Source organism: Patiria miniata, unplaced genomic scaffold (genome assembly GCF_015706575.1).
Source record: "Patiria miniata isolate m_02_andy unplaced genomic scaffold, ASM1570657v1 HiC_scaffold_7, whole genome shotgun sequence".
In the NCBI taxonomy this organism is placed as follows: Eukaryota; Metazoa; Echinodermata; class Asteroidea; order Valvatida; family Asterinidae; genus Patiria; species Patiria miniata.
Window position 1 is genome coordinate 41,124,761 of NW_024037074.1, and position 27,741 is coordinate 41,152,501.

Genomic DNA, 27,741 nt, shown 5'->3' on the forward strand with positions numbered 1-27,741 from the left:
GACTGACCTTTTCCTCCCTCTAGGATCTTGGTGATGGAGACCTGGGTGGGTTGTGCATCACTGAATATCACCCCGCTGTCCTGAGTAGCAGACCAGGCCTTGCTGTGAGCCTTCTCGGAATTGGTGAAAGATCCCTGCGGAATCGAACGTGACATACAGGCTTCACTTAACCACTTAACCCCAACCCTCTTGAATCTTTCTAACTCCAACAATTGTTTTGCAGGATTTTGCAGGATCGAGGAAGCTTCTTTAACATGAGGCTTGATGCCCCTTAAAAGTTCTTTAAAAATGCATTCCCCATGCTTTTCAACAACTTCAATTTTTTTCTTCCCTTAGTAAATTTTCAATTAGTATGTACCATGCTTTCAATGGGGGCGATGTTCCAATCCCACGATCATGAGCACTATATTACAGAATAGTGTACAAATACCCCTATACCTCAGCTGGATCTGTCCAAATGCTGTGCACAGGCGGACAATATTACCAGTATAATTGTCATAATTTTTGGGGGGTGTCAGAGCAGGGGGGGGGGGGGTTAACAATATTTTTAATATATTTCTATGAAAAAAAATGAGTCACAGCTGGGGGGAGGGGGGTGGGGGGAGGGTTTGACCCCCAAAAAACCCTCTAGATCTGCGCATGGATGGCTCCTGTCAAAGGCTTGTCAAAACATAATCTTCTTGATCCTGGCTCTCTGCTGTGTATTATGATGTGTGAGGATATTGGTATAAACCAGCGATGGAATCATGCAACCATCCTGCGTTTGAGTGGAGTTAGTCGAACAACAATTAACCACAGTCTTCGCTCCAAACTTGCTAAAGATGTTATTATTGTACCTTCCTACACCTTAGTGATCTGTTGTTTCTCTATTGTTTGAAATCTTTGTGCGTATGGGTATCAATTTCAAGCCTTACCTTGCTTGGTTTAGCATGCACAAGACAGCTGAGAGACACCACGTCTTCCAAGCGTCGGGCTAGCTGATCCCAAACCTGTCTGTCCAGGGTAACGTCCACCCATTCGGCGCTGGGTGTGTCCACATCCATGGGGCTGTCCCCTGGGTCTTGGCTTGTCATCCCCTGAGGGTCAGCCTTGTTGGTTTCCATGGTTTCCAAGCTCTAGATATTGATAAAAAAATGTTGAGGGATTACGCATGAGGAGGATGCATATTTTGGATCCAAATTTTAAAAGAAATATGATTTAGATAGATAGATAAAAACTTTCTTATCCCACATTGGGAAATTAACATGGTATCGACAGACATGCATACAATTACCTTCACAACATTAAAATATCTACATATTGAAAATATTAAAACCAACAAAACAAGCAATCATATGAAACAATAACCTTAATATGTTTAACATTAACTATAAAAAAAGGACTTTGTGATTTAAGAAATACGGCTAAAAATTGAATTGAACTGGAAGTTTGGCCAGCAAATTTACAAACACAGGTTTAAATCATTCAGATTTATATGTGTATATGAATGCATTAACAGAAAAAAATATAGAAATGACAGTGCTCACCGATAATAAGTGGACGCCAAATTTTCAAATGCTCTGTACGGAAATTTGCCAATATAAATGTACAAATACTTTTTACTGTTAGGAAAACTATGAGATGAACTATCCTATCATGAACACAACCTAAAACTTAAGCTTCAAGTACAACATTTAACAAGTGTATTCACCTCCTTTTCTGATTGGCTGCTTGTATCCATGGCAACCTGCCTGGCAACCACAGCTGCCATCAGCCCGGCTCCAACCCTCTCTGATTGGCTGAGGAGACTCTGTACTTCCTTCCAGCACGTCCTCTCTCTATTCTGGCCGTTGTGTTCAAAGAGCGCCACCAGGAGCCGGTGTAAGTTTACCGTATGGGAGACGGGCCTGAGCAAATCTTGCTCATTCTGGAGCCAGACTTTGAACAGTAAAATCTACAAAGAAAGAGAGACAGGCAAACCTTAAACCCGGGTGCTTTTTTTCTGTTTAAAGGGAACATACATTTACTTATGCTATAATTTTCAGAAATGGATGGATTTGGGGGTTCAGTATTTTATAACAAATATTATTAGACTTGTTTGAAGTTTTGTGTCTGTAGATGCTGGAAAAACAAAGAAAAGCAATCATATTCATATCGTCTGGTTCCCTGACCCCACTTAAGATGAAACAGAGCAATTTATGGACTTAGGGGAATTGTAAGGTCAGGGAACCAGTCTAGCTGGCTTGTACCCATTCATAGGTGTGCAATCGATTGCAAACTAAATGCAGACTCACTAAATATGGTAAATTGAGGGCAGTATTTGGCCAGTTTTTCCAATGCTGGTCAGCCGACCAGCGTTGGAAATCGATACAAAAATACCACTTTTCTTGAAAATGACAGCACACCAGGTGTCACGATTTTACAGGATGCTTAGACTGTCATTCACTAACAGTCCAGTAAGGTATTTCATAATAATTTGGTAATTTTGTTTTTTGATATTTGTTGTATATTCCCTTTAAGAATAGTGAACTACATGAAAAAAAAAGAAACTTTGATAAATTTGTCCACACAATCCAGGTACAGAGGTTTATAAAAAAGACATCATTTCATGCAAACAATTTTGTCTAACATTTCTTCTTGAAATAAGTCACAGACTTTGCCTCGTTAAGGAAATGCTCAAATTAGAAAGCACTCCACACTGAAAGAGGTGGTCCTCAAAGTATTAATTCTACTTGGTTTGCTCGATCAATTCAGTCAATGGCCGTTTCACACTCACAGGAAGTCACAATTTCAGGTGCAATGCCTTCTGACAGTTCCCAATCACCCTTGTCCATTTTTGAGCCAACCAAGTAAAAGTATCTGGCCCAACATCTGATTGTACTCACTGTGAGTTCTTCAGACGGGATCTCCATCTTCTTGATGATTGCACATAAGTCACCGGCAGGGCAGTCCCCTCTGAGGCAAGCACCATACAGAAACAAACCTGCAGAGATGAACACGGCAACACAGTAATGATCCTGGAAGTTTGCATTGGTGAATAGACTCCGTGCATGAACAGTAAATGACGCTTTGTGACCAGTTTTGAGAGCCCCGGTGGGAGGGTCACACTGCGTGCGGGCACAGGTTTGTACATGCATGCACGAGTAATTTGAATGACAACCAATGAAATGTCGTCCATGACAACAACTGGACTTTTTCCTGTCTGTACACATCTGTGCCAATAATGCCATCAATACCTATTGAAAAGTTGTCATGTTCTAGTGAAAAGCAACAAGAACAACCCCCAAAAACCCAAGAATTCACGAGAGATTCTGTTAAGATTTATGGCAAGGAAGTCTCAAGCAGATGTATTGATGAGCTTTTCACATTGCCACAGACATTACAAGTGTTGCAAACAATGTTAAAAGTTGCATGCCCCTTTTTTTATATTAATGACTTTTCATCTTAAATGTTTTATTCCAACCAAAAAACACCTCTTTTTTTCCTTTTTTTGGACATCTGCAACCCTCTGAAAAATCCACTGTCTGAGCAGACTGGCTCTCTGTCCATACATTATCAATACTGATTGTTGGGCGGGAACCAGCCTAACCCACGTGTACGGAATAGCCGTCTGGCAGCCAAAAATTCAAAGTTGTAAAGTAATTATTCAATAACTAAACATTGGTTAATTTCTGTGGTCGATGTCTCATTCAAAAGTGAATAACTTTTGTGTTGCTAAAAAAATAACAATTTAGAAAAGGAATCTATTTTTTGGGTTGAAACTGGAAAATAGCATCTTGAATTCTGTCTAAAAAGTCATACCCAGAAAGGGGTGGGGGAAAGCAAGAAGAATAATTTTTCTATCCTTGGCCTCCATAACTAAGCAAAAAAAACCACATAATTCCCAAACATTTTTCTCAGGTATTCATCATTGTTTCATCATTGTTCCAAAATTTGTTGTAAACCTTCAAAGATGAAACTAAAAGGAGTACAGACCTAGTTTGACTGAGTATTCCTCTGTCAGGCTTGCCTTGAGCTTCAGCCTCATCCTGAGCTCATCTCCCCGCGATGCCCCGTCCTCCTCCTCTCCTTCCTCAATTTCCCCGCCTCCTCCTCCATCTTGCCCCGCCCTCTTGCTCCCTTGGTGCTCCACGAAGGACTGGAAGCAGCCCACGAATGCCGAGGCTTCCATCTGGTAGTCTGAGGCAAAGTGGACCTTGGTGTGGTGGGCCACGTCCAGGTATGTTAGGATCTGACGATGCCATGTGCTGATGTCTTCGGACGGGATGTCTAATGCTGTCGCTAACTCCTAAAAGAGACGACAGTTTTGGGATAGGGTTAATGGCAATGCTATGTTTAAATCGGGTAGTTTGTGGCAACAGCCTTTGCCATTATACAGACATGTACAGTGAATATCTACAGCCATACTGAACTAAAATGGCATTTACCATGTTTACAAACCGAACCAAACTCAATTTACTCAATTTACAAGCGCACAATCATAGCAACTCTCTTGAATGTTCCAATTTGCTGCCTAACCCAAACCGAACAATTGTTCAAAAAAAATTAAGTATCGAATCCTAACAAAACCTGAACCTAATCTTAGGGTTGACTTGCAGCAGTCAAGGGCGGATCTGGAGAGGCTACTGCTGGGGGGGGGGGAGGGAGGCTGAGGCTGTGCCGGTGGGGGGGGGGGGGGGAAGGGCTCTCACAAGTGACGAATGGCCTTATTTGAGAAAAATTCGGTCACTGCCAGGGAGGGGGGGGGGGGGGGTTGGAGGGTAGGGGGGCGGGCACCCCCTTTGTACCCCCTGGATCCGCCACTAGCAGTAAGAGATGTACTATATTCCAAATATTGGATATCTTTTAAGCCATCCTGGTCATCAATTTGAATTTTAAAAAGTTGGCAAACGGCATGCATGACAAAAGGAAAATGTATATAATCTGTGTGAAGTATTCTGAGTCTGAACTTCATAAATTGTACATGCAAAGACTTGTTGATAAAGAAACAAACTTAAGATAAAAGCTGCATTCGCAAAATTACTAGTTCAATCTTAATGGTTATACACCCCCTGTGCTTTTTCATATTTTAATATGACATAAATCATATTTGGGGCAAGCTTTTCTAAAGCAAGCACAAACTGCATACAGGATGCAGTGACAGGACATGATGAGCATTTTGAAATCGTGGCTTTGTCTTTGAATTTGTCTCTGGCTTCAGAATAATGAAACACATTTTCAGTCTGGAATTTGTCCTCATAATATGGAATTGGATGCCCAGAATAATAACACGGACCTATAGATCAATCCGGGCATGCTATCAATTCTACCACGAAGGCCCCCTTCAATGGCGAAAGCACTGCGCTAGCTATTGTTCAGATAATCTGTAACGGCACACTTGCTTTGTACAATAGCATACACAATGGTTTCTCCATTGTAGGGGACCTTGTGCATGTACAGTAATCACGGCACGGATTCGTCCATTACCAGGGGCCTAAAATTTCTTGACGACAAATCCAAAGTTTTTGTAAACCCCATAACATCTTCCCCTCTTACTTTGGTAGATGTTTCGTCGCTCGGGCCAGATTTCTCCTGTATGCTGTGCATGCCTTGCAGCTTGGTGTAGACCTGTAACAGCTCCTCCTGTAGGCTGCAGTAGCGCAGCAGGCACTGCCCCTCATAGTCCAAGCAGTCTGCTCCGTGAGCCCTGAGATGGGTGGAGAGGGATCGGACGATGCGAAGGAGAACCAGAGGGCTCATGCCTCGCGCAAGGAGGACTTTCTCGAGGGCCTGTTCAGGAAGTGAAAACAACACAAAATGGAATTTTCAAAATCAAAGTTGGACACTGGCAGAGTTGTAATTGAATACATCACAAGTTATCACAGGTCAATTGCAGATCTGTCACAAATCAAAACAGTTTCAAGTCAGGTATCAAGCTCTTCAAATGAGATGAAGGTATTGTTATTGTGACCTTTCTAGCCAATCAACTTTGATTGACTTATAGTTTACTGGTACTAGACTCAATTACAATTCTTTGACAGTTCTATTTTTTGTAGTCATACCGAGATATTCAGAGGCTAAATCATACTTCACATCTTGCATTTTTGCTGTATTGTTTTAACTGCAGAGCAGTTTAACTGCAGAACTTTCTCCAGTAAAAGTGAATTTCCAGCTTTCATCAACTTTGCCAAGCTTTTCATTGCCAGAGGTGGTGACCACGTGGATTGAATATGACATACCTGTTGCTTGTAGGATGATATCTTGATGTCCACTAGAACGGCTGTGATTGCCTCATCAAGGGGCTCTAAGAGGCAAGGAGAGAAACATTCCATAAGCTGAGATTAAAGTCCTCAGTGCAATAGACAAATGGGTCATTCCATAAATTTGGGGTCCACTTTTTTGTGTCTCTGTCACATCTGATATCAGATTTTGTAAATTCAGGACACATTCTTTCTTAATGCCTTCTATCTCCAACAGTGATTATGTAAAGCAAAGTACCTGCCACAAAAAAATAGTTTGACGTCAATCTTAATGATTCTTGCAGGGGAAATTACACAGGTCAGGTGCAACAAGGACACACAAAAATCACACTTTAGGACCTCAAATATTTGGAATGACCCAGATACAGATGCATCTTGAATAGATAAATCCATGGAGTCCAGCCCACCATACATAGGCAACAGCACATGCACCTCTTTAATGTCAAGCTAAATGTGCCAGCCATTGGTGTCATACCCTCATGTGCACGCATGTCGGACATTAAATCAAGGCTGTGATTGGTCCATGCATCATGGGGCGGGGCTTACAGGACTGGTCTATTGAAGGACAGCAAAGAGAGAACAAGATTGTTTGAAGTGAAATACTGATGGTTGACTTGGGATTTATATCCCAATCCCCTTCCTTGTTTGAATCACTCCTCTAGATCTGGGTTTTCCTTACTGAAAACTCCAGCTTCCCAGCAAAATGTTTGTGGCACTCTTTTTAATGCCTTCAGAGTAAACAAAATGCTTGGGCCACGTATATAAAACAGGTTCACAATCTGGATTTGAACTGACCACAAATAAAAGCAACTGAAGAAGAATACATTTGCACTGTTTGAGTCAATATCTACATAATCAAGACCTTTAGAGACCTCCTTTTCAATCAATAATTGAAATTTTAGACAAATACATCCCATCAATAAAGCTACAGATTGACAGCATTCAACTACAGGTTTACTAAAACGTGGTTTTTTTTTTAAGACTAGCACTCGTTTCAGTGTGGCATTCCAAATTATTCTGAAGATTTGAATTGAGTCAGGCATGCAACTGGGAAGTAAGCACACACAAAAAAGAGGAAATCTCAAGCAATATACAAGATTTAATACAGTGTTTTTCAAGTGAAAAACAAGGGAATCAGCCTGTTAAATACGGGAAAAGTTTGTTGTTTGAAACAGTTCGGAGCATCTTTGTAGAAAATCAACTGTTGCAGGCATTCAGAATGACTCAACAGTGTAGTAAATGAGAAATGAAGACCAATTTGCCTGACTGAATCCAAAATGTTAACCCAGAGTCATTTCTCATACTATTTGGCTTGACGTGACCCTGGAACACCAGTTTGAAAGAGCTGTGATGGTCTCACTAATAGGCCTTCAAGTTCAACGACGCGGCCATAACCACAAAAATCCGAAGACTCCAAGCGTACCTTTGAGCGTAGCCCTGTGATGCAGCAGACCAGACAGTTTCTTGACCAGGTGTAGGTCATGCGCCCTCTTGCTGTTCCTGTCGCTCAGCGCCAGGTGGAAGGGGACACTGATGGTCCTCACCAAGCCATCTGATTGGACCAGGCAACATTGGAGGGTGTGGGGCCGGGCCCGGGAGTCCTGGAGGGAGAGGCTGTTGAGACCCATGGTGCTGTAGCCTGGACACAGAAGCCTGGGAAATTGAAATTGAAATTTGAGATGTTAAAACGACTCTGAAAAGATAACGACCACAATCATGGTTACATTTTGTTTTTAGATCCACATCATAAACCTTTCCTTGTGGGATATATCGTAAATTGTTAACCCTGCTATGCCCAGTGCAGTTGGCAGAGAATTATCAGACCTTTCAAAACATTTTAAATTTGCCTGACTAAAAGGGTTTTGAAAGGTGAAATAGTGCTGGAACTTTGAAACTTTTCGAAAGGTTTCGGAAGGTGAAGCAACTCTGTGGGCAAATTCAGTAAGTTGCCTTTCAGTGCCTTTCGAAAGGAATTGAAAGGTGTGGTAGTGCAGTAACAATAAATTCTGGAGGATTTTAAAAGGTCCTGCATTTTTTGTCCTCCAATTTGCCAGAACCCAGATTTTGAGGTGTTTTGAATGGTCAAACCACAGGAGAGTTATTAATATGGTAATTTCATTTGTCTTCAACAGCCACGTGTCCAGAACTTAACCGTTCACCTCATATACACTGCGTTGCATATAATTGACTTCATATACACTGCATTGCATATGAATTGCAATATTGGTTTTTGGTTTGTTTACTACCGGTACCACAAGGATAAATAAGTTGTTTTTAGGCTCGCAAAATCACGGAGCATTTCACTGTGTTTTTATATATGTGTGACAATAACTAAAATCAATCAATCAATCAATCAATCAAGTTGCGGTTTACAAATTTTAAAACTAAGTAAAAATACTTCGAAACATTTACAATCATTCATATTATACCTGAAATAATTTAAACCAGCACAAATTACGTGATTACAGTAAATAAGATAAGAATGAACACGAAAATAAGCTAAGTGCCTTATTTACAAATGCAAAATCTCTTAACAAAACTTTAAATATGAACAAATATACAAATGCAAGACAAACACTGACAGTACGAAGTACTGCAAAGGAACCTTGCCGTTATCTGTAAAAGTATTATTTTTCAATTTCACAGGAAATATACAAAGTAAATACTTACTGGCATGATTTAGGAACATTGAATGCCGCTACCCTGGGCCCTTGCTGCGTGTTCCATATCTCCAAGATCCCCCGTCGCGGAGCGTAGATGACCAGAAATAGTGCCACCCTGGCACCAAACTGCCGCGTCCGCTGCCGTTGGGCTTTGGACGCTGCCGGGTCTGATTTGTCGCGTAGGAGATCCTCGGTGACCGATACCCATCCGCACTGCGCATCACGATAACCTACAAAATTAACATGTTCGACTGAAACAATTGGTTCAACAGGTAAAAATGACATAAATTCACTGAGATGCTAAAGCAGGGAATATAAAAATATAACATGGTTTGAGGGTGGATATTCGATATTAGCTCCTCGAGGTATTAGAAGTTGACAAACTATTTCCCGAGGCAAAGCGCACTACCTCCTTGTGATAGTTCCACATAGGTCTCTCTCAAATGACGTCATTTCCTACAGACCAGCCACATGCATCGACATTTTGAGCGTCGACTTGCGTAACGCGCATCGGCTGTGTCGTATTTCGAACACATTTCGAGCAACAAGCGTGCGTATTTGGAACATTTTCAACACTGCACAATGCGTGCCTGATTACGTAACATATGCAGTTGCAGTTCTCCTACAGAGATGACCATTTTTGAGAGAGACCTATTGCTTAGTAAATGGCATATTTAGTAGACTATCAACTATGTATGCCCTGTGCGTGAATCCTTGCGTGCATGCTTGGTAAATAGCAAAACTTGTGGTTGACACGTTATGGTAAATGGGCCAGTAAGAATTCAGCTCTCGCTCATGCATATGTATGAGGTATAATAATAGCTTAAAGGGAATATACAACATTTGCAAACATCGAAAAATAAAACTACCAAGTTTTTGCGAAATACCTTAATAGGATGTTGGTAAATGACAGTCTAAAGCATCCTGTAAAATTATGGCACCTGGTATACTGTCATTTTCAAGAAAAGTGGTAATTTTGTATCAATTTCCAACGCTGATCGGCCGATCAGCGTTGGAAACAACTGGCTTTTTTTCAAATACTGGCCCCAATTGACCATTGCACTTGTTTGCAATCGATTACAAACCTATGAACGGGTACGAGCCAGCTAGACTGGTTCCCTGACCTTACAATTCCCCAATGTATGTAAACTGCTCTGTTTCTTCTTATATGGAGTCAGGGAGCCAGACTACAGGAAAATGATCGTTTTTCTTGGTTTTTATAGCATTTTCGAACCCAAAACCTCCAAAAAGTCAGTGTAACTATATTTGCTTTATATTTCCAACCCCCCAATTCCATCCATTTCTGAAAATTACAGCAAAAGCAAATGATGTATATTCCCTTTAAATCAGCCGAGACCCAGTTACAAGCACATGTACACTGCATGAAATTTTGGTTACATCTTTCTGCTATTCGCTGGAATAAATGTGACGTCACTCAGAGGTCAACTCAGTGCAACCATGGTTAATGGTTCATGGGCACTGCAACGGCCCAGTGAACACCGTGGTTTCGCTATGGCTGTCATAAATCCATTTCATAATTGGCTTGATTCTCCTCTTTGAAGCAGAAATAAGCACAGCTGTGGTTGTAACTGGTTTGGTGATAATCTGCTGAAAGGCAGTGAACCATTTCCAGGTACTAATTTGTGAACATGTTCTATAAAAGAAGGATGGAAATTGCTGTCTGTGATTGTGTGCATTAAACGCAATTTGTCGTTATGGAATGCACGTGAACCATTGTCTAGGAAGTGAGCCTGACGTGGGGAGGAGGTGACGTCACACTTTTTTGGAGTAAGTAATTCTGTACTTATCAAATTTCTGAGCCAGGCAACTCCATATATTAGGAACTGCAACAGCTCTGTTGCCTGAGGACGCAGACTACCGTACATACCTTTCCACATCCTGACAGCAATGCCTCGTGCCAGGTCGATCAGAACGACCCGACCAAAGCTGTCGGTGCTGACAGCAAGGTGTGTGCCCGGAGAGAGAAGTAAGGAATCTCCGCTACGTCTCAGATCAGGCAAACCAAACCTATGAAGCGGAAAAAAAAAACGAGGTCAAAAGAGGTCACATGTGGTCGAAAATAATAGGCCATTATTTTAGATTATAAAGTGTCCTCACTTTGGGTACTTTAAATCAGACGGGAATACATGGTTTTTGATGTCAGTTTACACATTGTCACAGCTCAAAAGTTACATTTAAACAACCTTAATTTTTAGAGTTGAGTACAACTACTAATTTGCTTGGATAAACGTACAGGATCTTCCCAATGATTGCACCCAGACAATTAGAATTCCACTCAAGGTTCAAACAAGTGTTTTGGTTTTTTTTTTTAAATAAGCCTATTTTAAACATGTGGTGGTCACAAAAGTAGGTAGAACTTGAATGTTTGCATGGCTGAAAGTCAAAGATGTTAGATTTGCAGTAGCACCATGTACACGCAGTCAAGCATCCTTTTCGGGACCACATGATGTCACAAAGGGATTTGACTACATGGTGCTACAGCAAACCTGACAATCTACTGCAACAAAAGTTGGTTAGATGGATTTTGATAAGTTCAGCAAAAATTATTGTTAACCTTTTGAAAGGCGTGCAATATTGGCGACATACATTTATGTGTGTAAGTTAAATGAAAATGTGGCTGTAGTTGTGAAAAGCAGCTGAAAACAGAAGGTAGAAAATTGTTCTTAACTTTTTTTTAAGGTTGTGAGGTAAAGGAATGTTGTTAACCTGAACTGCACATAAATGAAGCAATTTGTAAAAGATACAATGCCTTATTTTTTCAACCTTGAACCTAACAAGTTTCTGCTTACAGAAAATATTTTTTGTTACTGCACAACAGTTTGGGGCACTGAATAAGCATCTCTAGCATAACAATTGGATACAGTTGAGCATATTCTGTGCCCCTTCCCCTCCCCCCCCCCAAAAAAAACCCTGCCAGTCCCTCAACAATTTCAAGTGGATTAATTGTACAACTTCCTTATTTTTTTTTCAAATACAGTGATAAATAAAACAAGTACAACAAAGCAGATGTGTTAACTATTTCATATGAAACACTTCGGCATACAGTCATGCAGTCTGTTTTGGTTTCATTTTACAATTTCCAGTCTTCATGATACACTGTATATGAAATGTACTACTGTTTACTTCCGAGCTAGACAAGTGTTATTATATTTGCTGTAAGGATTTTTTCGCAATTGTATTCTACTGAGATTTATGTGCCTAAATTTTGTTTTGTTGTTTTTCTTTTAATAGTTGACTTTTTCAATATTGTTTGATATTTCATTACTTTGGGCAGATAGGGGAAATATTCGGGCCGGGGAATTGTGACTTTGATGATTACAAGCATGGCATTTGGCACACAGTCAGAGTATGTCATGAGAAAGATATGTGGCTATAGGGCCATCACAGATTTGTCCTTTGAAAAAATATAGGTAGAATAACAAGCAAGTTTCAAACATTTTAAAATGGCTGCCATTCGCTCCTTTCACGCTCCGCCATTGGGCATGCAGAGCCTCGATCTGGCAACTTTACTCAATAAAAATAGCCGGTTCAGTGATCTGAACCCCGACACGGGAATCACTGAACCGGCTTTTCTCATTGTGTAAAGTTGCCAGATCGAGGCTGTGCATACCCATGGCGGAAGTGTGAAAAGAGCGAATTGCTTGTTATTCTACCTTTATTTTTTCAAGGACAAATCTGCGATGGCCCTGTAGCCAAATATCTTTCTCATGACATACTCTGACTGCGTGCCATATTCCATGCTTGTAATCATCAAAGACACAATCCCATCACCTATCTGCCGTACTACATATGTGGGCATACAGATGAATACTGCTAGTGCAAAAATGTAAGTTTAGCACTGCCAATCACCACTATTTCCAGACCTACAGTTTATTTATAATACTTTAAGTGATCATATGCCAATACAAACTAGAGAGAAAAATGCAAATTGATATTGCATTAAAATGCGCGTAACAAAAACATATTCAATTTAGTGGCGGCTTGAAAAATGCTGGTAGGCAAAAGACACAATTCCATTATGCACAGCATGATAAAGTAAAGTCACTCAGAGGTCACACAGGTATTACAACCCAGTCTGCTAAGTACATGTACTACGCATAGACAGCCCTGGTACACGCACTGCTGAACTTGTCATCTTTTATACAAATTTACCACCTAAACTTTCCAAAGCAGGAACCCGCATTGAAATGTTGTGTTTGCCAGACTGCTAAGCCTCCAGCCAGCATTGTCATGGGGACATTACAGGGAGTAATAAACCATCTAGGGAGGTATTATTATACAAATTCCAGACATCAATCATTTCGTTTCCCCACTTTATTATTTTTTTTATTCACTGGATAATAAAAGTTCAGTTTGTGGTGGATGTGGAATGCAGGTCAGGTATAATCACTGGCTGAGTGAGCGGGTACCGGGTGGGCTGATCACAATGTGGGCACGGGTATTATGGCATATTTTTGATTGTCACCTCACAAGGCCCTATGACCGGACTTTGTGGCATGCACTTTTATGCCTGGGCCACTTTTACATCGACCACCGGTTAACAGTGGGCTTGAAATTCTGGGCGTGAATTGACACGCGTGGTTACGTGGCGCTATTTGACTACACTACACACATATTGGATTTAATACTGTCAAGGACCAACTCTTGTAGTGAATTCTGCTTGTAAAAGAAATTTGTGGAGCTCTTCAAACACAAAAAAGCTCCTTTTAACCAGCTGGTTGAAATTGCCAATCAGGAGATCTTGTCACACCAGGTAAGGTTATTTTCACTTTTACCTTACCATGAGGTAGCGAGTAAAGGCTCTGTGACCGAAGCTATGGCACAGTGTACATACTGTAATTTCTCTTTCACCATTGCGGTACTTGCAAAGGTTTAAGTTTCATGTTCTTTTTTTTTACACAAAGGTACAGGGCCAATTTCATAGAGCTGCTTAAGCACAAAATTTGCTTAAGCACAAAAAATCTTGCTCAATTTAATCAGGTTACCGGCGAAAACTCCATGCGATGTACATGTACATTGCTTGTGACTGGTATTTAGCTGTTGTTTACTTGGCATAACAATCACATGAAGTTTTGGCCGGTATCCTGATTTTACTAAGCAAGTTTTTTTTTTTGGTGCTAAAGCAAATTGTGTGCTTAAACAGCTCTATGAAATTGGTCCCAGGTCTGCAGTTCGATATATTGTTTTACCACGGAGAAACATATACATTCACAGTTTTTCAGCCTCAATTCCCCGACTTTCAACTTCCCAGCACGACACTATGACATGTGGCACACAGGAGGAAATACATGTACAAATACATGTATTGCACAATTATATTGTTTTACTTTAAAGGCATGTAGGATCATTTGCTTTTCATGCATTTTGTTTGTTTCCAATAATAACACCACTCAAAATCCAAAGAAGAATGTTCAAAACCAAACCTGTTGAATTTTCAGCTCAGTGGATATTGCACTTTTCTAGAAAACAGTGAAAAACCATTCACAGCCTTTGATCAAGAAACTTGATTTTGTCCATAGCACTCAGTATTTATTTAAAAAATCAATCTACTGACTGATCGTTGGAAATCACGTTAATCACTAACATTTCTTGTTATGTTCTAAATGAAAGCAAGTAAGACAGAATAATTTCACAGGGTGTTTAGTACCATTATGATCTTTAATCCAAGAAAGCTTTTTGATAATTATCTAGTAGGTTAGTTTTGGGATAAATGCAAATGATCCCATATGCCTGTAAAGGATAAACTATTAAACCACTGCAGTATTGTGTCTGCATATTGCCAACCATGTTCATTCATAAACAGAAACAAGTCATGATTTTTGTGTTGAAATGTGTAATTTTGTTTTTCAGATTTAGGTTGCTCTTAATAGCCAAAAGGTTTAAAATTGTCATAGGTTTCGGCTAGATGGCAGTTTGTTTCTGAAGATTTCACACATAAACCTTTATCTTTTTGCTATTTTTTACTTACTTGTATGAATTTGGATAACATAATTATTATTAATTCATTATTATTATTATTTATTTGAATAATTGGTGGTAACTGTATCTGTTAGCATTGTACTGTTGTCTACAGCTATGAATATTCATTGTACTCGATTCAAACAAATCCTATCGCTAAGTTTCAACCCTAGAAATAACAATATGAAAGTTGTTCACTTTTGAATGAACATCAGGCAAAAAATGGTTCTAGGTAAACTGGTTCTGGCCCCCTACATGTATCAGAATTGATAATGTAGGGACCCGGAACCAGTCTAGATTTGTGCGCAAAAGCAACCTAAAATTAAAGATTTTTTTCAGGTGATCGTGATTGTGGTCTCCTGAAATAGAAAAAAAAACAGTAGGTTTTTTTTATTGAAATAAAACATACAAGTTGAGAAAAATTGTCAAGGTTTAAGAGCATGGATAGTGCATGTTTAATACGAGTTTTTCAACTCCTTCATTCAATTTCCATACAAGCAAGACACACTCAACAGGAGATTAAGGAAGTTAAAGACAGTAGAAATTTCAATAAATCTGTGCAAGCTGAGTGCAAGTGCAATAAGTAATATCTAGCATTATATAAACGACATACAGATCCTTGTCATTTGATTGGTGGAACTCACATCACCTGACATTCATTATTACTCCCATTCACGCCGGGGCTCAAAAAGTCCCATTCGCCCATGGGGAATGAGAAATACTATTGAACAGTAAGGATCGATGCTTGTTCCATGACGCGGTATATGTGTGCAAATGCATGCTGGTGTGCGCGTTCAGCGTTGCGCGTAGCGCGTATTGTTCCAAAAAGCCAATGCTACAGAGTTGGGTTCGAACATTTTCGCCAAGGGGTGGTAAAATCTGGACTTTTCCGGTTCACTTGGCGAAAAGTCCAGATTTTACCTTGCGATAATATTCCTCCCATTTCACTCTGATAGGAAAATTCTTACACGGGCTGAGGCATTGTCTCCAGTCCACCCATGATTTCACTCCCATATAATCTTGCCAGCATTACTGCACTGGACAGACCAATAACCTTTACTAATGTGCACTGTTATTTCACTTACAAATTCTTCTTAAAATCTGAAATATTGCAATGCTTGAAAAATCTTAATTTTTTTCTCAATTTTTTTCTCTCTCTCTCTCTTTTTTCTCTCTTAGGGACACAGATTTTGTCGAAATGGCTGGAATTTCAGGAAAGACAACTCTTGAGAGGATCAGTTTGGGTCATCTCAAGTGTACCATCTGCTGCAAGCGCTTCACCGAACCCAAGCTCCTGGACTGCTTGCACAGCTTCTGCCGCAAATGCCTGGAGGAGCAGAGGCAGGTCCAGCAGATCAACGGCCTGAGAATCATCTGCTCGCTGTGCAAGCGGGAGACATCTCTGACGGAGACGGGGATCGAGGGCCTCCGGGATAACCTGACCCTGACCTCACTGGTAGAGGAGGCTGGTCTTCAGGAGCAGCTCGTGGCCACTCAGCTGTCCAAGATCAAGTGTGAGGCCTGTGAGGAGGAGCAGGAGGCCATATCTCGATGCATGGACTGTGACGATTACCTCTGCAAGGACTGTCAGTGGGCCCACAAGCGGCTGTCCAAGATGAAGAATCACAAGATTGCCACGCTGGCTGACCTCCGCACAGGGGGTGTCTCCTTCAGGAGCAAGGTCAGGGACACTATACCAAAGTGTGAGAAGCACCCCAACCAAGACATCTGTGACTTCTGCATCACCTGCCAGAAGCTGGTCTGCTCTGCCTGTGCTGCTGGGGACCACAGGGCCCCCGACCATGAGCTCATTGATGCTCATGCTGCCATGGTGACCTGCCAACAAGACCTCGGAGAGCACCTGACCCAGGCAAAAGATCACAAGGATGAGTTTGAAGCTGCCAAGATTTCCACCGATCATGCCCGCAAGCGGCTGGCAGCCATGGTGGCAAATGCCACCAACAAGATTTCCAGGAAGGCAGAGGAGGAGGTTGCCAAGATCAGGCAAAGAGAGCTAGACCTGAAGCAGCAGGTGAAAAAGATCGAACAAGACAGGTCATCTGAGATTGAAGCCTTCCAAGCTGGCTTAATTGTCACCCTCAAGTGGTCCAAGCACACTTTGGACATTGCAGAAGATTTCTTGACCCAGGGAAGTCCATTTGAAGTCCTCGAGCTGAAGCCGAAGATCAAGTTCATTGTGAAGGATGTCAAAAAGAAGCAAGTTCCTCTCCTCCAGCATGGCCTGTCCTTTGTTGACTTCAAAGACAGTGTTGTTGCCCAAGATGGCACCTTTGGAAAACTCCTGCTGGAAGAAAAATGGGAGATGAAGGACGAGTTTGGCAAGCGAGGTATAGGAGATGGACAGTTCATGGAAGCAAGAGGCATCGCAGCCTTCTCCAACAATGACCTTGCTGTAGCAGATCCAGCAAATGGGAGGGTCACTATCTTCAGCTCTGATGGAACATACAAGAGCAGCATCAGTGGCCCCACAGAGAACAACCCCGATGGACAGCTCCAGAAACCCTCTGACATCGCCATCAGCACAGACAACCAACTGATGGTGATAGACACACCCGCTGTGAAGGTCTTCAACAAGCAAAGGAAGTTAACGCTCCAGTTCGTCCCCGGGAAGGTCACGACCTCACCCATCAAGGACAACACAGAGGAGGAACCAGAGAGCGACCTCAGATGCATTGCCGTGGACTACAAGAACCAGATAGCCATCGGAGACAAGGGGAAGAAGATTGTCTCTCTTCATCAGGTGGATGGCTCTCTGATCAAGACCATCCCAGCAGAGCTGATTGGCAAACACCTGGCCATCGGAAGCATGGAGAGGATCATCTACACCAACCTCCAGACACGTCTGCTGATGGCATCCGACTTCAAGGGCCAGGAGATCTTTTCCTTCCATACTCTGACCCCGGAGAACCCGGCCTATGAACCAACGGGGGTCTGCTGCGACAATTCGGGGGATATCTACGTGGCCATCCAGGCCACTGTCAAGGGTCAGAAGGGTGAGATTCACCACTTTAGTCCCAAGGGGGAGCACATTGCTTGTGTAGCAAGAGGCTTGAACTCCCCTTATGGCATCACGTTCACTCCCGAAGGAGACCTGGCAGTGGCTGACGTACACAATGTCAAGATTTACCAGCGTGTGTAAAATGCATTGCTGCATCAAGTACAGCACATGTTAATGTAAGTGTACAGGACAAGTTGTGTTAGTCATGTTAAATTTCTCATAATACATAAATGTAAATGAATGCGTTTACAATGTACATCTTAGTATAAACACTGATTTTAAAAGATAGGTTTGCATATACTGGTAGATATACTTGCTGAGACATATAGACAATACAGTGTGAGTCAAAAAGAAAGTGCCCGGGATTAATGATTTTTCCCCTTAAAAAAACTAAACATTTTAAAAGACAGGTTTTCATATAGATATATACTCGCTGAGACATAGGCAATACAGTGCGAGTCCAAAAGAAAGTGACCTGCAATTATTTTTCCCTCTTAAAAAAGTTTAACTTGATACACCATTGAAGCACGTATTATATGAGCATGTTCTACCACTCATCTGAAAAAAACAGAACTACTGAATCTGATCTTGCTATCAGAAGTTATGCATGTTTTACTACCCAATTTTACAGCTGTCCATGGAATGCTACATGCTGTGAAGCTATCCAGCTGAGTAAGAACCAGAGATTACACACAGGCATTCAGACACAAATGACATTTCATTTGAGTTAAGACTGAAACATTATTATCCCTCCTGCTATTTACAGTCACAGACAGTCACAATTTCCATCCACTTCCACTGCTATAGGCCTACTTTTTGTTTTAACACAGGCTAGTCACCAGCAGTCAGATCATATCTAGCAAGCACTGTGACTAGTCAAAGTCAGTCAACAGACCATGAACAGACAAAGCAGGCAAGTTGTGGTCACAGCTGTTTCATCGCTCACCCAGAGTCAAGAAAATAGCTGTATCAAGTAACATAAACAGTCACAGCCAGTCAATCCTGTTTTATGTAGGCTGGGAATTCTTAACTGTTGAAAACAGTCACTTGATTGATTTTGACTGAAAGGACAACTTGGAACAGAATGTATGTTTGCATAGGAGGGTTATACTGTCAGATTTTGTGGTTTGTATATGAGGAACAAATCAAGTCAGTGTCTTAAATGAGAATGGTATATTTTGTCTGTTTTCCTTTGCAAATTTCATTCATTGTATTTAAAGGATATTCATTAATAGGTAGCCTATCAGTAACTGATCAGCGGTGGGCAGTCAATAGCACGTGGGTCAGTCCATAAATAAGAGGTCCAAAGGTGTCATATTTTTGGGTCCTTGTTACATCCTGACCTGTGTAATTTGCCATGCAATATACCATAAATATTGACTTCAAACTATTTTGTATTTGTTTGGCAGGTACTTTGCTTGACATAATCACTCTTGGAGATAGAAAGAATGTGTCCTGAATTAAAAAAATCATACGTGGGACGCGAAAAATATTAGACCCCAATTTATGGACTGACCCATGTACTTCATTGGCTGTTTCGACATCCAGCCGAAACAGCCTTTGTTATCGTTAAGACTTTTTTTCTTTCTTTTTTTCCTTTTTTTTCTTTTTCTTTTTCAGTCATTTTGCCCATAGCATTTGTACACGTTTTCCTATTTGTTATTTTTATAAAATGGAGCGGGCCAAATATCTATTTAATATTTTTTATCACTCGCTTACCGGTACTTTCTATTTGACTGTTATTTTTATAAAATGGAGCGGGCCAAATATCTATTTAATATTTTTTATCACTCGCTTACCGGTACTTTCTATTTGACTCACACTATAATAGATGACTCTTTGTTTTTAACATTAAAGATCACATATTCAATCAGCATTCATAAATAGCTGAGACAGTTTACCCATTCCTATTGGATGAGAGCCCGTCTCGTATTTAATTTTAAAACGTGAGTAAAACACCGCTGCATTCTGCGTCACATCGAGCAGTACGCGTTGCGAGCACACAATCTCCATATATGAGATTTTTAGCACTACATGCACAAAGCACATACTATAGACATGGCCAGAGGGGTGTTATACAAAACATGAAGTAAAATTGTTGAACAAAATTGTTGGAATTTTGTCAATTTTTGACTAATTGTGACTTTTTGACTGAAAAGGTATTTATAAATGGGATTCGGCTCGAGCCATTATCCGCAACGAGGCCCTTAGCCGGTTTTAAACGTACATTTACTAGTTTAAAACTGGCCAAACACATATTATATTTTTCATATAATCACATTCATCAATAAAAAATATGTTATATTATGATATATCAGACCTTTCTGCTGTGCATATGAATATAAGTTATAAATACAGAAAAGAGGTGTATGAAGTTGGTATTCATTTGTGGAACCTTTAAGAGAATCAACGAACAAGTTACACACGTATGCATAATAATAAAAAGTTGTACAGAGTAATGTTGAGTAACGAATAACTGCGAGTAACCGCCAAGCTTTTGCATGTCTGCTGAAATCAAGTTTATTTGTTTGACCTTGGCTAATAAAAAATTTCATTACGTGTATATTACAGTTACTGCTTTTAGGATGACAAAGTCCACGGAAGTACCATGAAAAGAAAATCGGATTTAATATTTGTTAAATCATTCACTTTGAATTACACTGTATAACTACCGGTAAAGCACTTTTGTGACGGCTTCTAAAAATCTGTTGTAATTTCTGTAGTTTGGATGCTGTGTATCGTAGCTGTGAGAAGTCTTTTATTGAATTGTCAGAACAATCTGTCTATATGTAGACCTGTAAACATGCCGGTATACCACCATGTTTATGGGTCTGGTCCATATTTAATGTCATTACTCATATGACACAGTGCTTTGGGAAGTAGGCCTATGTAATGATATGAGAAAAACATCAAAATCAGAAATAGAATTTTTAAGGATAGGGGTAAAGAAGGATTCAAAAAAATGTTCGGAAATAACATACATGCTGTGACGAATTTAATATTATACTAATATCCTGCTGTTGTTGTTGTTTATTTATCCAATTTTCTGTAGATATTTAGTTGAGTATTAGAAACCCAATGTATCAAATTATGTGTATCATTGTAGTAAATCTTTAATAATAGATTTGAAATCTTTAATACTAGATTAGATAATAAATTAGATGTAGCGTATCAACTGAAATGAGTCAGATAATAGCATGGACGCAATAGTTCGACGCACCACATGATTATCAATGGGTACTGAAAAACACCAAAGGGAGATACGCTGCGATGGTCACAAAATGTTTGCTTGCAAAAGCAACAATGCATAGAAATATTCGAGATGTCAGTTTCTGATACTTTCATAACTGTTTATGGATTGTAACGAGCTTGTAAGTTTTGAATAGAATTCAGAATAAATGTGAATATCTTGCAGGTATTGTTTAAGGATCTCTAGATTAACTTAATGATACAGGTGCCATTGAAATAATCATTTGGGGGGCTAATCATCCTTACTCGCAGCTGAGAAGCTGAATTGCGAAGGACGCGGCTACAACGTGGTCGAGGCGAAGGCATGTAAAGGCGCCTTAGGCTGCCGCCATACGACCCATGTCTGACCACGGAGCTCAGCCAGAGATCGGTAGTGTTTGATTTATGCGGAGGGAGGAAAACTGGAGAGCCCGGAGAAAAACCCTCGTGGCACAGGAGAGAACCAATGCGCAACTCTACTCAGATATGGTCCGAGCTGGGAATCGAACTAGGGCCACAGTGGTGAGAGGCGAGCACCTTACGCACTAGCCACCGATGCCACCCAAAAATTACGAACAATTGTGACTCTCAAGCTTTGTGGTAAATGGGTCATATTTTCAGTTGGTATTTTTGCAACAAACCACACTTGGAATTATTTTCCAAAAACTTCACATCACTTCTTATTGACTTTGTGCACAAACGATTGATGGGAATTTTTTGACCACTTTTGAGAGCCCCAGTGGTGGGAACAAACCAGGTGTACGTGTTCATCTTTTCAAACCGTGGACGAAAAATACCAGAGAACAAAAGAGAACAATATCGTCCACGATTCCCAGCATACGTCCGCGATTGGGGTCGTGTACAAAACCTATGGGAGTCTTCCTAAAAAGTTCAAGTACAAACAAAAGAGGGACAATAGGACGTCCACGATCGACGGTGAACACACGTTTGTGTGTGTGTACTCAAGACCACTGGTTCGTGCGCGAAGAAGTGAAGTGCACACGAATAATTTCTTAACTGAAAGTGCAGTGACGGCGCGTGAGCGCTAGGCATACAACGCCAATGCGTACAAGTGTTTCTCCCAATGTGGTGTCTATGGTCCCTCTCAACTCTCTCTTTGTAACCGTTGAGGGGGTACTTCCGCCATGGGCATGCAGAGCCTCGATCTGGCAAATTTAAACAATAAATATAGCCGGTTCAGTGATTCCCGTGTCGGGGTTCAGATCACTGGACCGGCTATTTTTATTGTGTAAAGTTGCCAGATCGAGGCTCTGCATGCCCAATGGCGGAGTGTGAAAAGAGCGAATTGAATAGCTGATTGAAGAGTATGCGTCTATCATATGTGTGCAGATTTGGAGATGAATTATGCAACACAAGACTGCGTCTTAAACTCCAGAATCTGACCATTCAGCGGGCGCCTTCTATATGGAATCTTTGGTAACCCGTTGTTGTATAAAACAAACATGCAAGCCAATTGGCCAATCAACAGCTTGCGCCAAATTTCTGCTTGAAATACATCACAATTTCTCTGACCTGCTAGGGCACGGGGTCGCATAAAATCTACAATGCACACATATATATCAGACATTGTTGCAAAGCTTGCCGACTCCGTAGAACAGTGGATGACACTCAGACTAGTCAGCATTAAGTTCAATCCAAAAACTAAAACAGAGATGCATTCCACAAAAAAAACAAAAACTTTCAACAAATTGCGCTGCCACGGATCGGAGTTAGCCTAGCACCCACTTCACTTACCTGATTGGCAGGGACGTAGCTGGTTCCACTTTGGGCCTGTGTCTGCTTACACCCGGTTGTTCATCGGTACTCTGCCTACCACTGCCGATGCCAAACCAACCACTGTAACAGTCAATATGAAAAAGATGAGTGATTAACAGAGAAGAAATTAAGACTTTGGCTGTGGCCGAAACGGAGATTGTTGACTTGGCTGCGGCTATTCACCCTAGGGCGTCAATGGGAAAAAATGAAAGCCACAGCCATTAAATACCAGATTCAGACACGGCCCTGGCTGCATTCTTCTCATGTCCTTTAAACATGTGTAATTTTTTTTTTAGTTTGAGTCAAAGTCACAAGTCAAAAAAAATGAGTTGGAGTCAAGGCCGACGATACTAACTGGTACTTTCACACAATGTGCTATGCTACTTGGCACTGGACACCATTGAATTTTTCTTTACAAAATTTACAAGTGGGCTGCCATATAGGTTATTTGTACTTGATAACACTAACATTCAACCAAACTAGAACGGCGAAGCCGCCATGGCTCGCTGTCCAAGGCAGGAAGGGAGGCTGAAGGTAGGGTTGGGGATGGGCATGATGGAAGGGGATCAGGATTCAGGATGATGTGCCAAGGCGTAGGGGGTCAGTATTATTAAATGCCAACATAAAACCTGATGTGAAAACCCTGATGTTAAGAAGGAAACCTAAGTACCTTGCTGCTGACAAAAATGCCGACTTCAGCTTACTAGCCATTGCCATGGCAACATCTGATAGCAATGGCTGACTGCTTCCCTGCGATATTAACAAAAATTTATTATTATTTTAGGTTTCTTTTGTGCCCATAATGCACAAATGGATACGCCTGCATTATCGTTAGGCTGCAAAAAAAAAATCAAATTTGTAAAGTAATTATTCAATAACTAAACGTGAGCAGACATTTTTGTTTGATGTCTCATTCAAAAGTGAATAACTTTTGTATTGCTGGAAATGTAGCAATTTAAAAAAAAATAATAATCTATTTTTCAGGGTGAAACTCGGAAATAGTAGAGAGAGAGCAATTTTAAGGTAAACATCTAGTATGCTTTGGCACAAATAGCGCGTGCTTACTTTCTAACTCAACTTCTCAATTACACTTATCCTCTTTCAAATCAAATTTATCAAAACTGAGCAAAATTTACGACCTTTTGCCTTTTTTTCATGAAGTTTGGGTTGTAATATTTGTCAAATTCTTCACTTTGATTAAATTATCCCCCCCCCCCTCTCTGGCTGGCAAATTAAGCTATGCCAACACAGCAGTCAAAATCAATCAAGTCACTGTTTTTAACAGTTAAGAATTCCCTTGTTAATTTGATATAGCCATGTTTGACTGGAGGTGATTGATATGCCAGCTGTACCTACCAGTTACCTCTTTTGTCTGTTGATGGAATTTGACTAGTCATGGTGTTTGCTCGAATGTGATCTGTTTTTACCACTAGTCTGTATATTAATGCATGGCAGGGGAAGTGGAAGAACTTTTTGACTGTCTGTGACTGATCAAACAATAGGAGTAAATTAAATTCTATGTACAAAATCTAAATCCAAATGTAGAATAATTACAAATGAGCATGGTCTCCTCTCACCTCTAGTGCATAGAAGAAACCCACGTATGGGCCAACTCCTGTGGTTACGTAACGCGAGGCAGCAGGGGGCGTGGCCTTGATGCTGGCTGTGTAACCATTGACGACTGAGTCTGCGTTCAGCTGGTCAAAGGCACAAGGTGTCACCATTCCTAAAAAAAAAAACAGGATTGTATTTATAAAGTACACATGTCTATTGTTCAAGGTGCTACACTAGTCTGAAAGTTTCACACAAAATTATTAGGGATACTGTATTCGGCTTGGGTCATTATCAGCATCCAGACTCCAACCGGTCTTAAACATAGTGTTTTATATCGGCCAAGCACACATTTATTCCCATTCATAAATACCTTTTCGGTAAAAAAAAATTCAAAACTTTTGGGTCCAAAAGTCGAAACAAGTCAAAATTACACATTTCTAACGATTTCTAACAATTGAATTACACGTTTTGAGAAACACCCCACTAGCTATGTTATGGTATGGCCCTCTCACGAGTAGTCATAAACAACTCCTTATATGGAGATTGGCGCGCGCGTTGTGCGTATGACACTGGAAAAGTGTTTAAGACCAGCCAGCCGGTCTTTATCATCCGTTTAATATCGGCCATGTGACTGGCTCTCGACCAATTGGAATGGGTAAATTGTCTAGGTATTTATGAATGAGAAATAATTGCTCTTCTAAATAATCAACTTGCCTTTTTGTAATATGGATTTTGCGCCGGGGAAGATGTAAATTAAATATTGGGTTTATAACTCAATATAACTGTATATTCCGTGTTTTCCAAGGGCTTGCGAGAAAAAAGTTCACACGATTCTATCTTATAAAACGTTTGGTTGCACTGCCCGCTGCTACATCAGACTCGAACCGGCCAGCTAACCCCGGCAAGGTCGATGGTTGAAACAACTCTGAGTGTACAGTGTTTATAAACAAAAAATGTATGTCATCGAAATTTGCCAATACTTGGTGGCAGCAAGAAATTTATGACATCTTTGTTCTGAGAAAATTGGAGGAAATGTGACAACAGGACATGATAAAAAACGTCACTTGAACAGAAATTTGTTATTTGAGATTTGTAGATCGTACCACAGCTGACGTGATCAGTGGTAGCATCTTGCCGGACGAGTCCCCACTTCTTGTAAGCTAGAGGAGGGGGCTGGATCTGGTCAGTCCCACTGGCTGCAGCTGCAAAATAAACAAAGAAACAAAGTCCGTCACATACACAAATGTGCATGCCGCATAAGACAGCAAGTGAGATAGGAAACCATTCTTTAATTTTAAGGTAACCACTCCAAATCACAAGTGACAGTGAAGAGGTGAGTACCAGTCAGCCTGTCAGGTCCAAGAAGGGTACTTGGCTGTCCCCCTCCACCCCTCTTCCCCTCCCCCCCCCCTCCCACCCCAGAAGAGCAAAAACCAATACAACCAATATGGGCCATCTGTGTGGTTTGGTTGTGCCGTGTATGGGATATCCTAGTCAGAAGTTTTGAACAGTGTTCAACAGATGCAGAAAGAAAGGCTGAATGGATTCTTGTGTAACAGTCAAGTAACTGAATGGTTAATGATACCAATGACTTGTTTTCACTGTGCACAGAAAGGCCAGCATAAGGACTCCGTGCACAAACAGTAGATGGTACTTTGAGACCACATTCAAAAACCTCAGTGGAAGGGACACACTGCGTGAGTGGCTACTGCGCTTACGAATGGCGTGATGTATTCACGACTGAATGTCCGATGAGTAGCCTTACTGGGATCTGAATCTGGGCCATCTATTCTATGGACTCTGTTCACGAACATTAGATTGCGCTTTGTGGTCACTTACGACAGCCCCAGTGGGAGGGACAAGCTGCGTGCGCGTATTGGTTCAGGCGCGTATGGTGCGAAGAACGCACAATCATTCTGAAACTGCACAAACCTGTACGTCTTCGCATCAGCATCAGGCGCAATGGATAATGCACTCGAATGTCCCTCCTAGTGGTCTACCCCAACTCTCCATTTGTAACCGTTGAGGGGGGTACTTGCGCACGGAGACCATAAGACACAGCACCACCGAGCAAGTCTGACTAATGCAACCATGATCAAACAAAACAAAGCCAACCCTGATTTACCTCTCGCAAGTTGATTTCGGCACGCCCTGAGCGACTGGAACAAGCTGAACCCATCAATGGTAACCAAAGAATTGGGATACAGGATTGTTAGCTCTTCCTGCTGCTCGGCTATGCCGGGGTACCGGGGAATCTCGTACGTGCGACACTTCAGTTTCAGTATGGGATCCTCGTGGAGAAGCTGCGACAGGAGCAGGGCACCAGTCTAGAAACAAACACAAATTCAATACAAAATTCAAGCCTTAAGCTCAACCTTTCAAGATCCTTCCAATTTTGCTGGAAGGTTTTAAAGGCATATAGGATCATTTGCAATTTATCCCAAAAAGAAACTACTGAATTATTATCAAAAAGCTTACTTGGATTACAGATCATATTGTACTAAATACCCCACGAAAATTACTCCTTCTGGTTTGCTGTCATTTACAAGAAATCAAGAAATGTACGTGACATATAACAGTTGGGCAATTGCCTGATTTTTGGAATAAAGAGTGCTATTGACAAAATCATATTTCGTGATCAAAAAGTTGTGAAATGTACTATCCACTTAGCTGAAAATTCAACAGATTCGGTTTGAACCTTTTTCTGTGTATTTTGAGTGGTGTTACTATAATATAGGAAACGAACAAAATGCATGAAAAGCAAATGATCCTATATGCCTTTAAAGGATTATGTACGATTGAGGAAGGTAAACGCCAGCCTAGTTACTTCACACACCACTGGAGGACTTAGAGATGATTCTCTCTTTCTTAGGACACATTTGAAGATTTCTCAGCGATTTTGTGTACTGGATAACAAAAAGTAAAAGAACACTGGATATTTGGGGAAGATGTGAGGTTTGAGTTGAATGGCTAAGCCTAACTGTTAAAGGTAGCATCCATCATTCGTAATTTGTGCATTATGTTCGTTTGAAGCAATAAAAGTGCTTAAAATCTAAAGAAGGGTGCTGAACAACTAACCTGATGAATTAGCTCTATGACTGCTGTATATTTTGAGTATTCTAGGATCTCAATTTCAAATCAAAAGTTGCTGAGTCCTGTATTGAATTGACCTGAATTCAGCGTCCGAGACACGTTCTGACTGAGCCGTTTGCAGCTACGCGATGTCGCACACTGAACTGACGAATTATAGTAACTGTACGGGCGTGTGCGTCATGTCAATGCTTGTGCGCGCTTCGCCGAAAAA

General features: G+C 40.9%; 2 protein-coding genes across 3 annotated transcripts in view; one reads left to right on the forward strand and one right to left on the reverse strand.

The window, feature by feature from the left end:
* Nucleotides 1–27,741, reverse strand: part of LOC119745306 (rab3 GTPase-activating protein non-catalytic subunit-like) — a 56,869-nt gene that overhangs the window by 9,427 nt on the left and 19,701 nt on the right. For both annotated transcript variants that reach the window (XM_038221583.1, XM_038221582.1), the window contains exons 6-20: nt 26,563–26,764; nt 25,541–25,639; nt 24,461–24,609; nt 23,554–23,633; nt 22,863–22,964; nt 10,770–10,909; nt 8,889–9,111; nt 7,642–7,871; nt 6,198–6,262; nt 5,515–5,748; nt 3,955–4,267; nt 2,865–2,962; nt 1,691–1,933; nt 915–1,115; nt 8–134 (exon numbers count right to left, since the gene is read on the reverse strand). In XM_038221583.1, coding sequence (XP_038077511.1) covers nt 8–134; nt 915–1,115; nt 1,691–1,933; nt 2,865–2,962; nt 3,955–4,267; nt 5,515–5,748; nt 6,198–6,262; nt 7,642–7,871; nt 8,889–9,111; nt 10,770–10,909; nt 22,863–22,964; nt 23,554–23,633; nt 24,461–24,609; nt 25,541–25,639; nt 26,563–26,764 — 2,506 coding nt within the window. The remainder of the gene's footprint in view (nt 1–7; nt 135–914; nt 1,116–1,690; nt 1,934–2,864; nt 2,963–3,954; nt 4,268–5,514; nt 5,749–6,197; nt 6,263–7,641; nt 7,872–8,888; nt 9,112–10,769; nt 10,910–22,862; nt 22,965–23,553; nt 23,634–24,460; nt 24,610–25,540; nt 25,640–26,562; nt 26,765–27,741) is intronic.
* LOC119745307 (tripartite motif-containing protein 2-like) lies at nt 13,008–18,131 on the forward strand. The gene is made up of 2 exons (XM_038221584.1): nt 13,008–13,655; nt 16,040–18,131. The coding sequence occupies exon 2, from the start codon at nt 16,059–16,061 to the stop codon at nt 18,018–18,020; it is 1,962 nt and encodes a 653-aa protein (XP_038077512.1). The 5' UTR covers nt 13,008–13,655; nt 16,040–16,058; the 3' UTR covers nt 18,021–18,131.

Bases quoted from the DNA above. Each gene is read 5' to 3' on its own strand.
- LOC119745307 (XM_038221584.1), top strand. From the start codon at position 16,059: ATGGCTGGAATTTCAGGAAAGACAACTCTTGAGAGGATCAGTTTGGGT.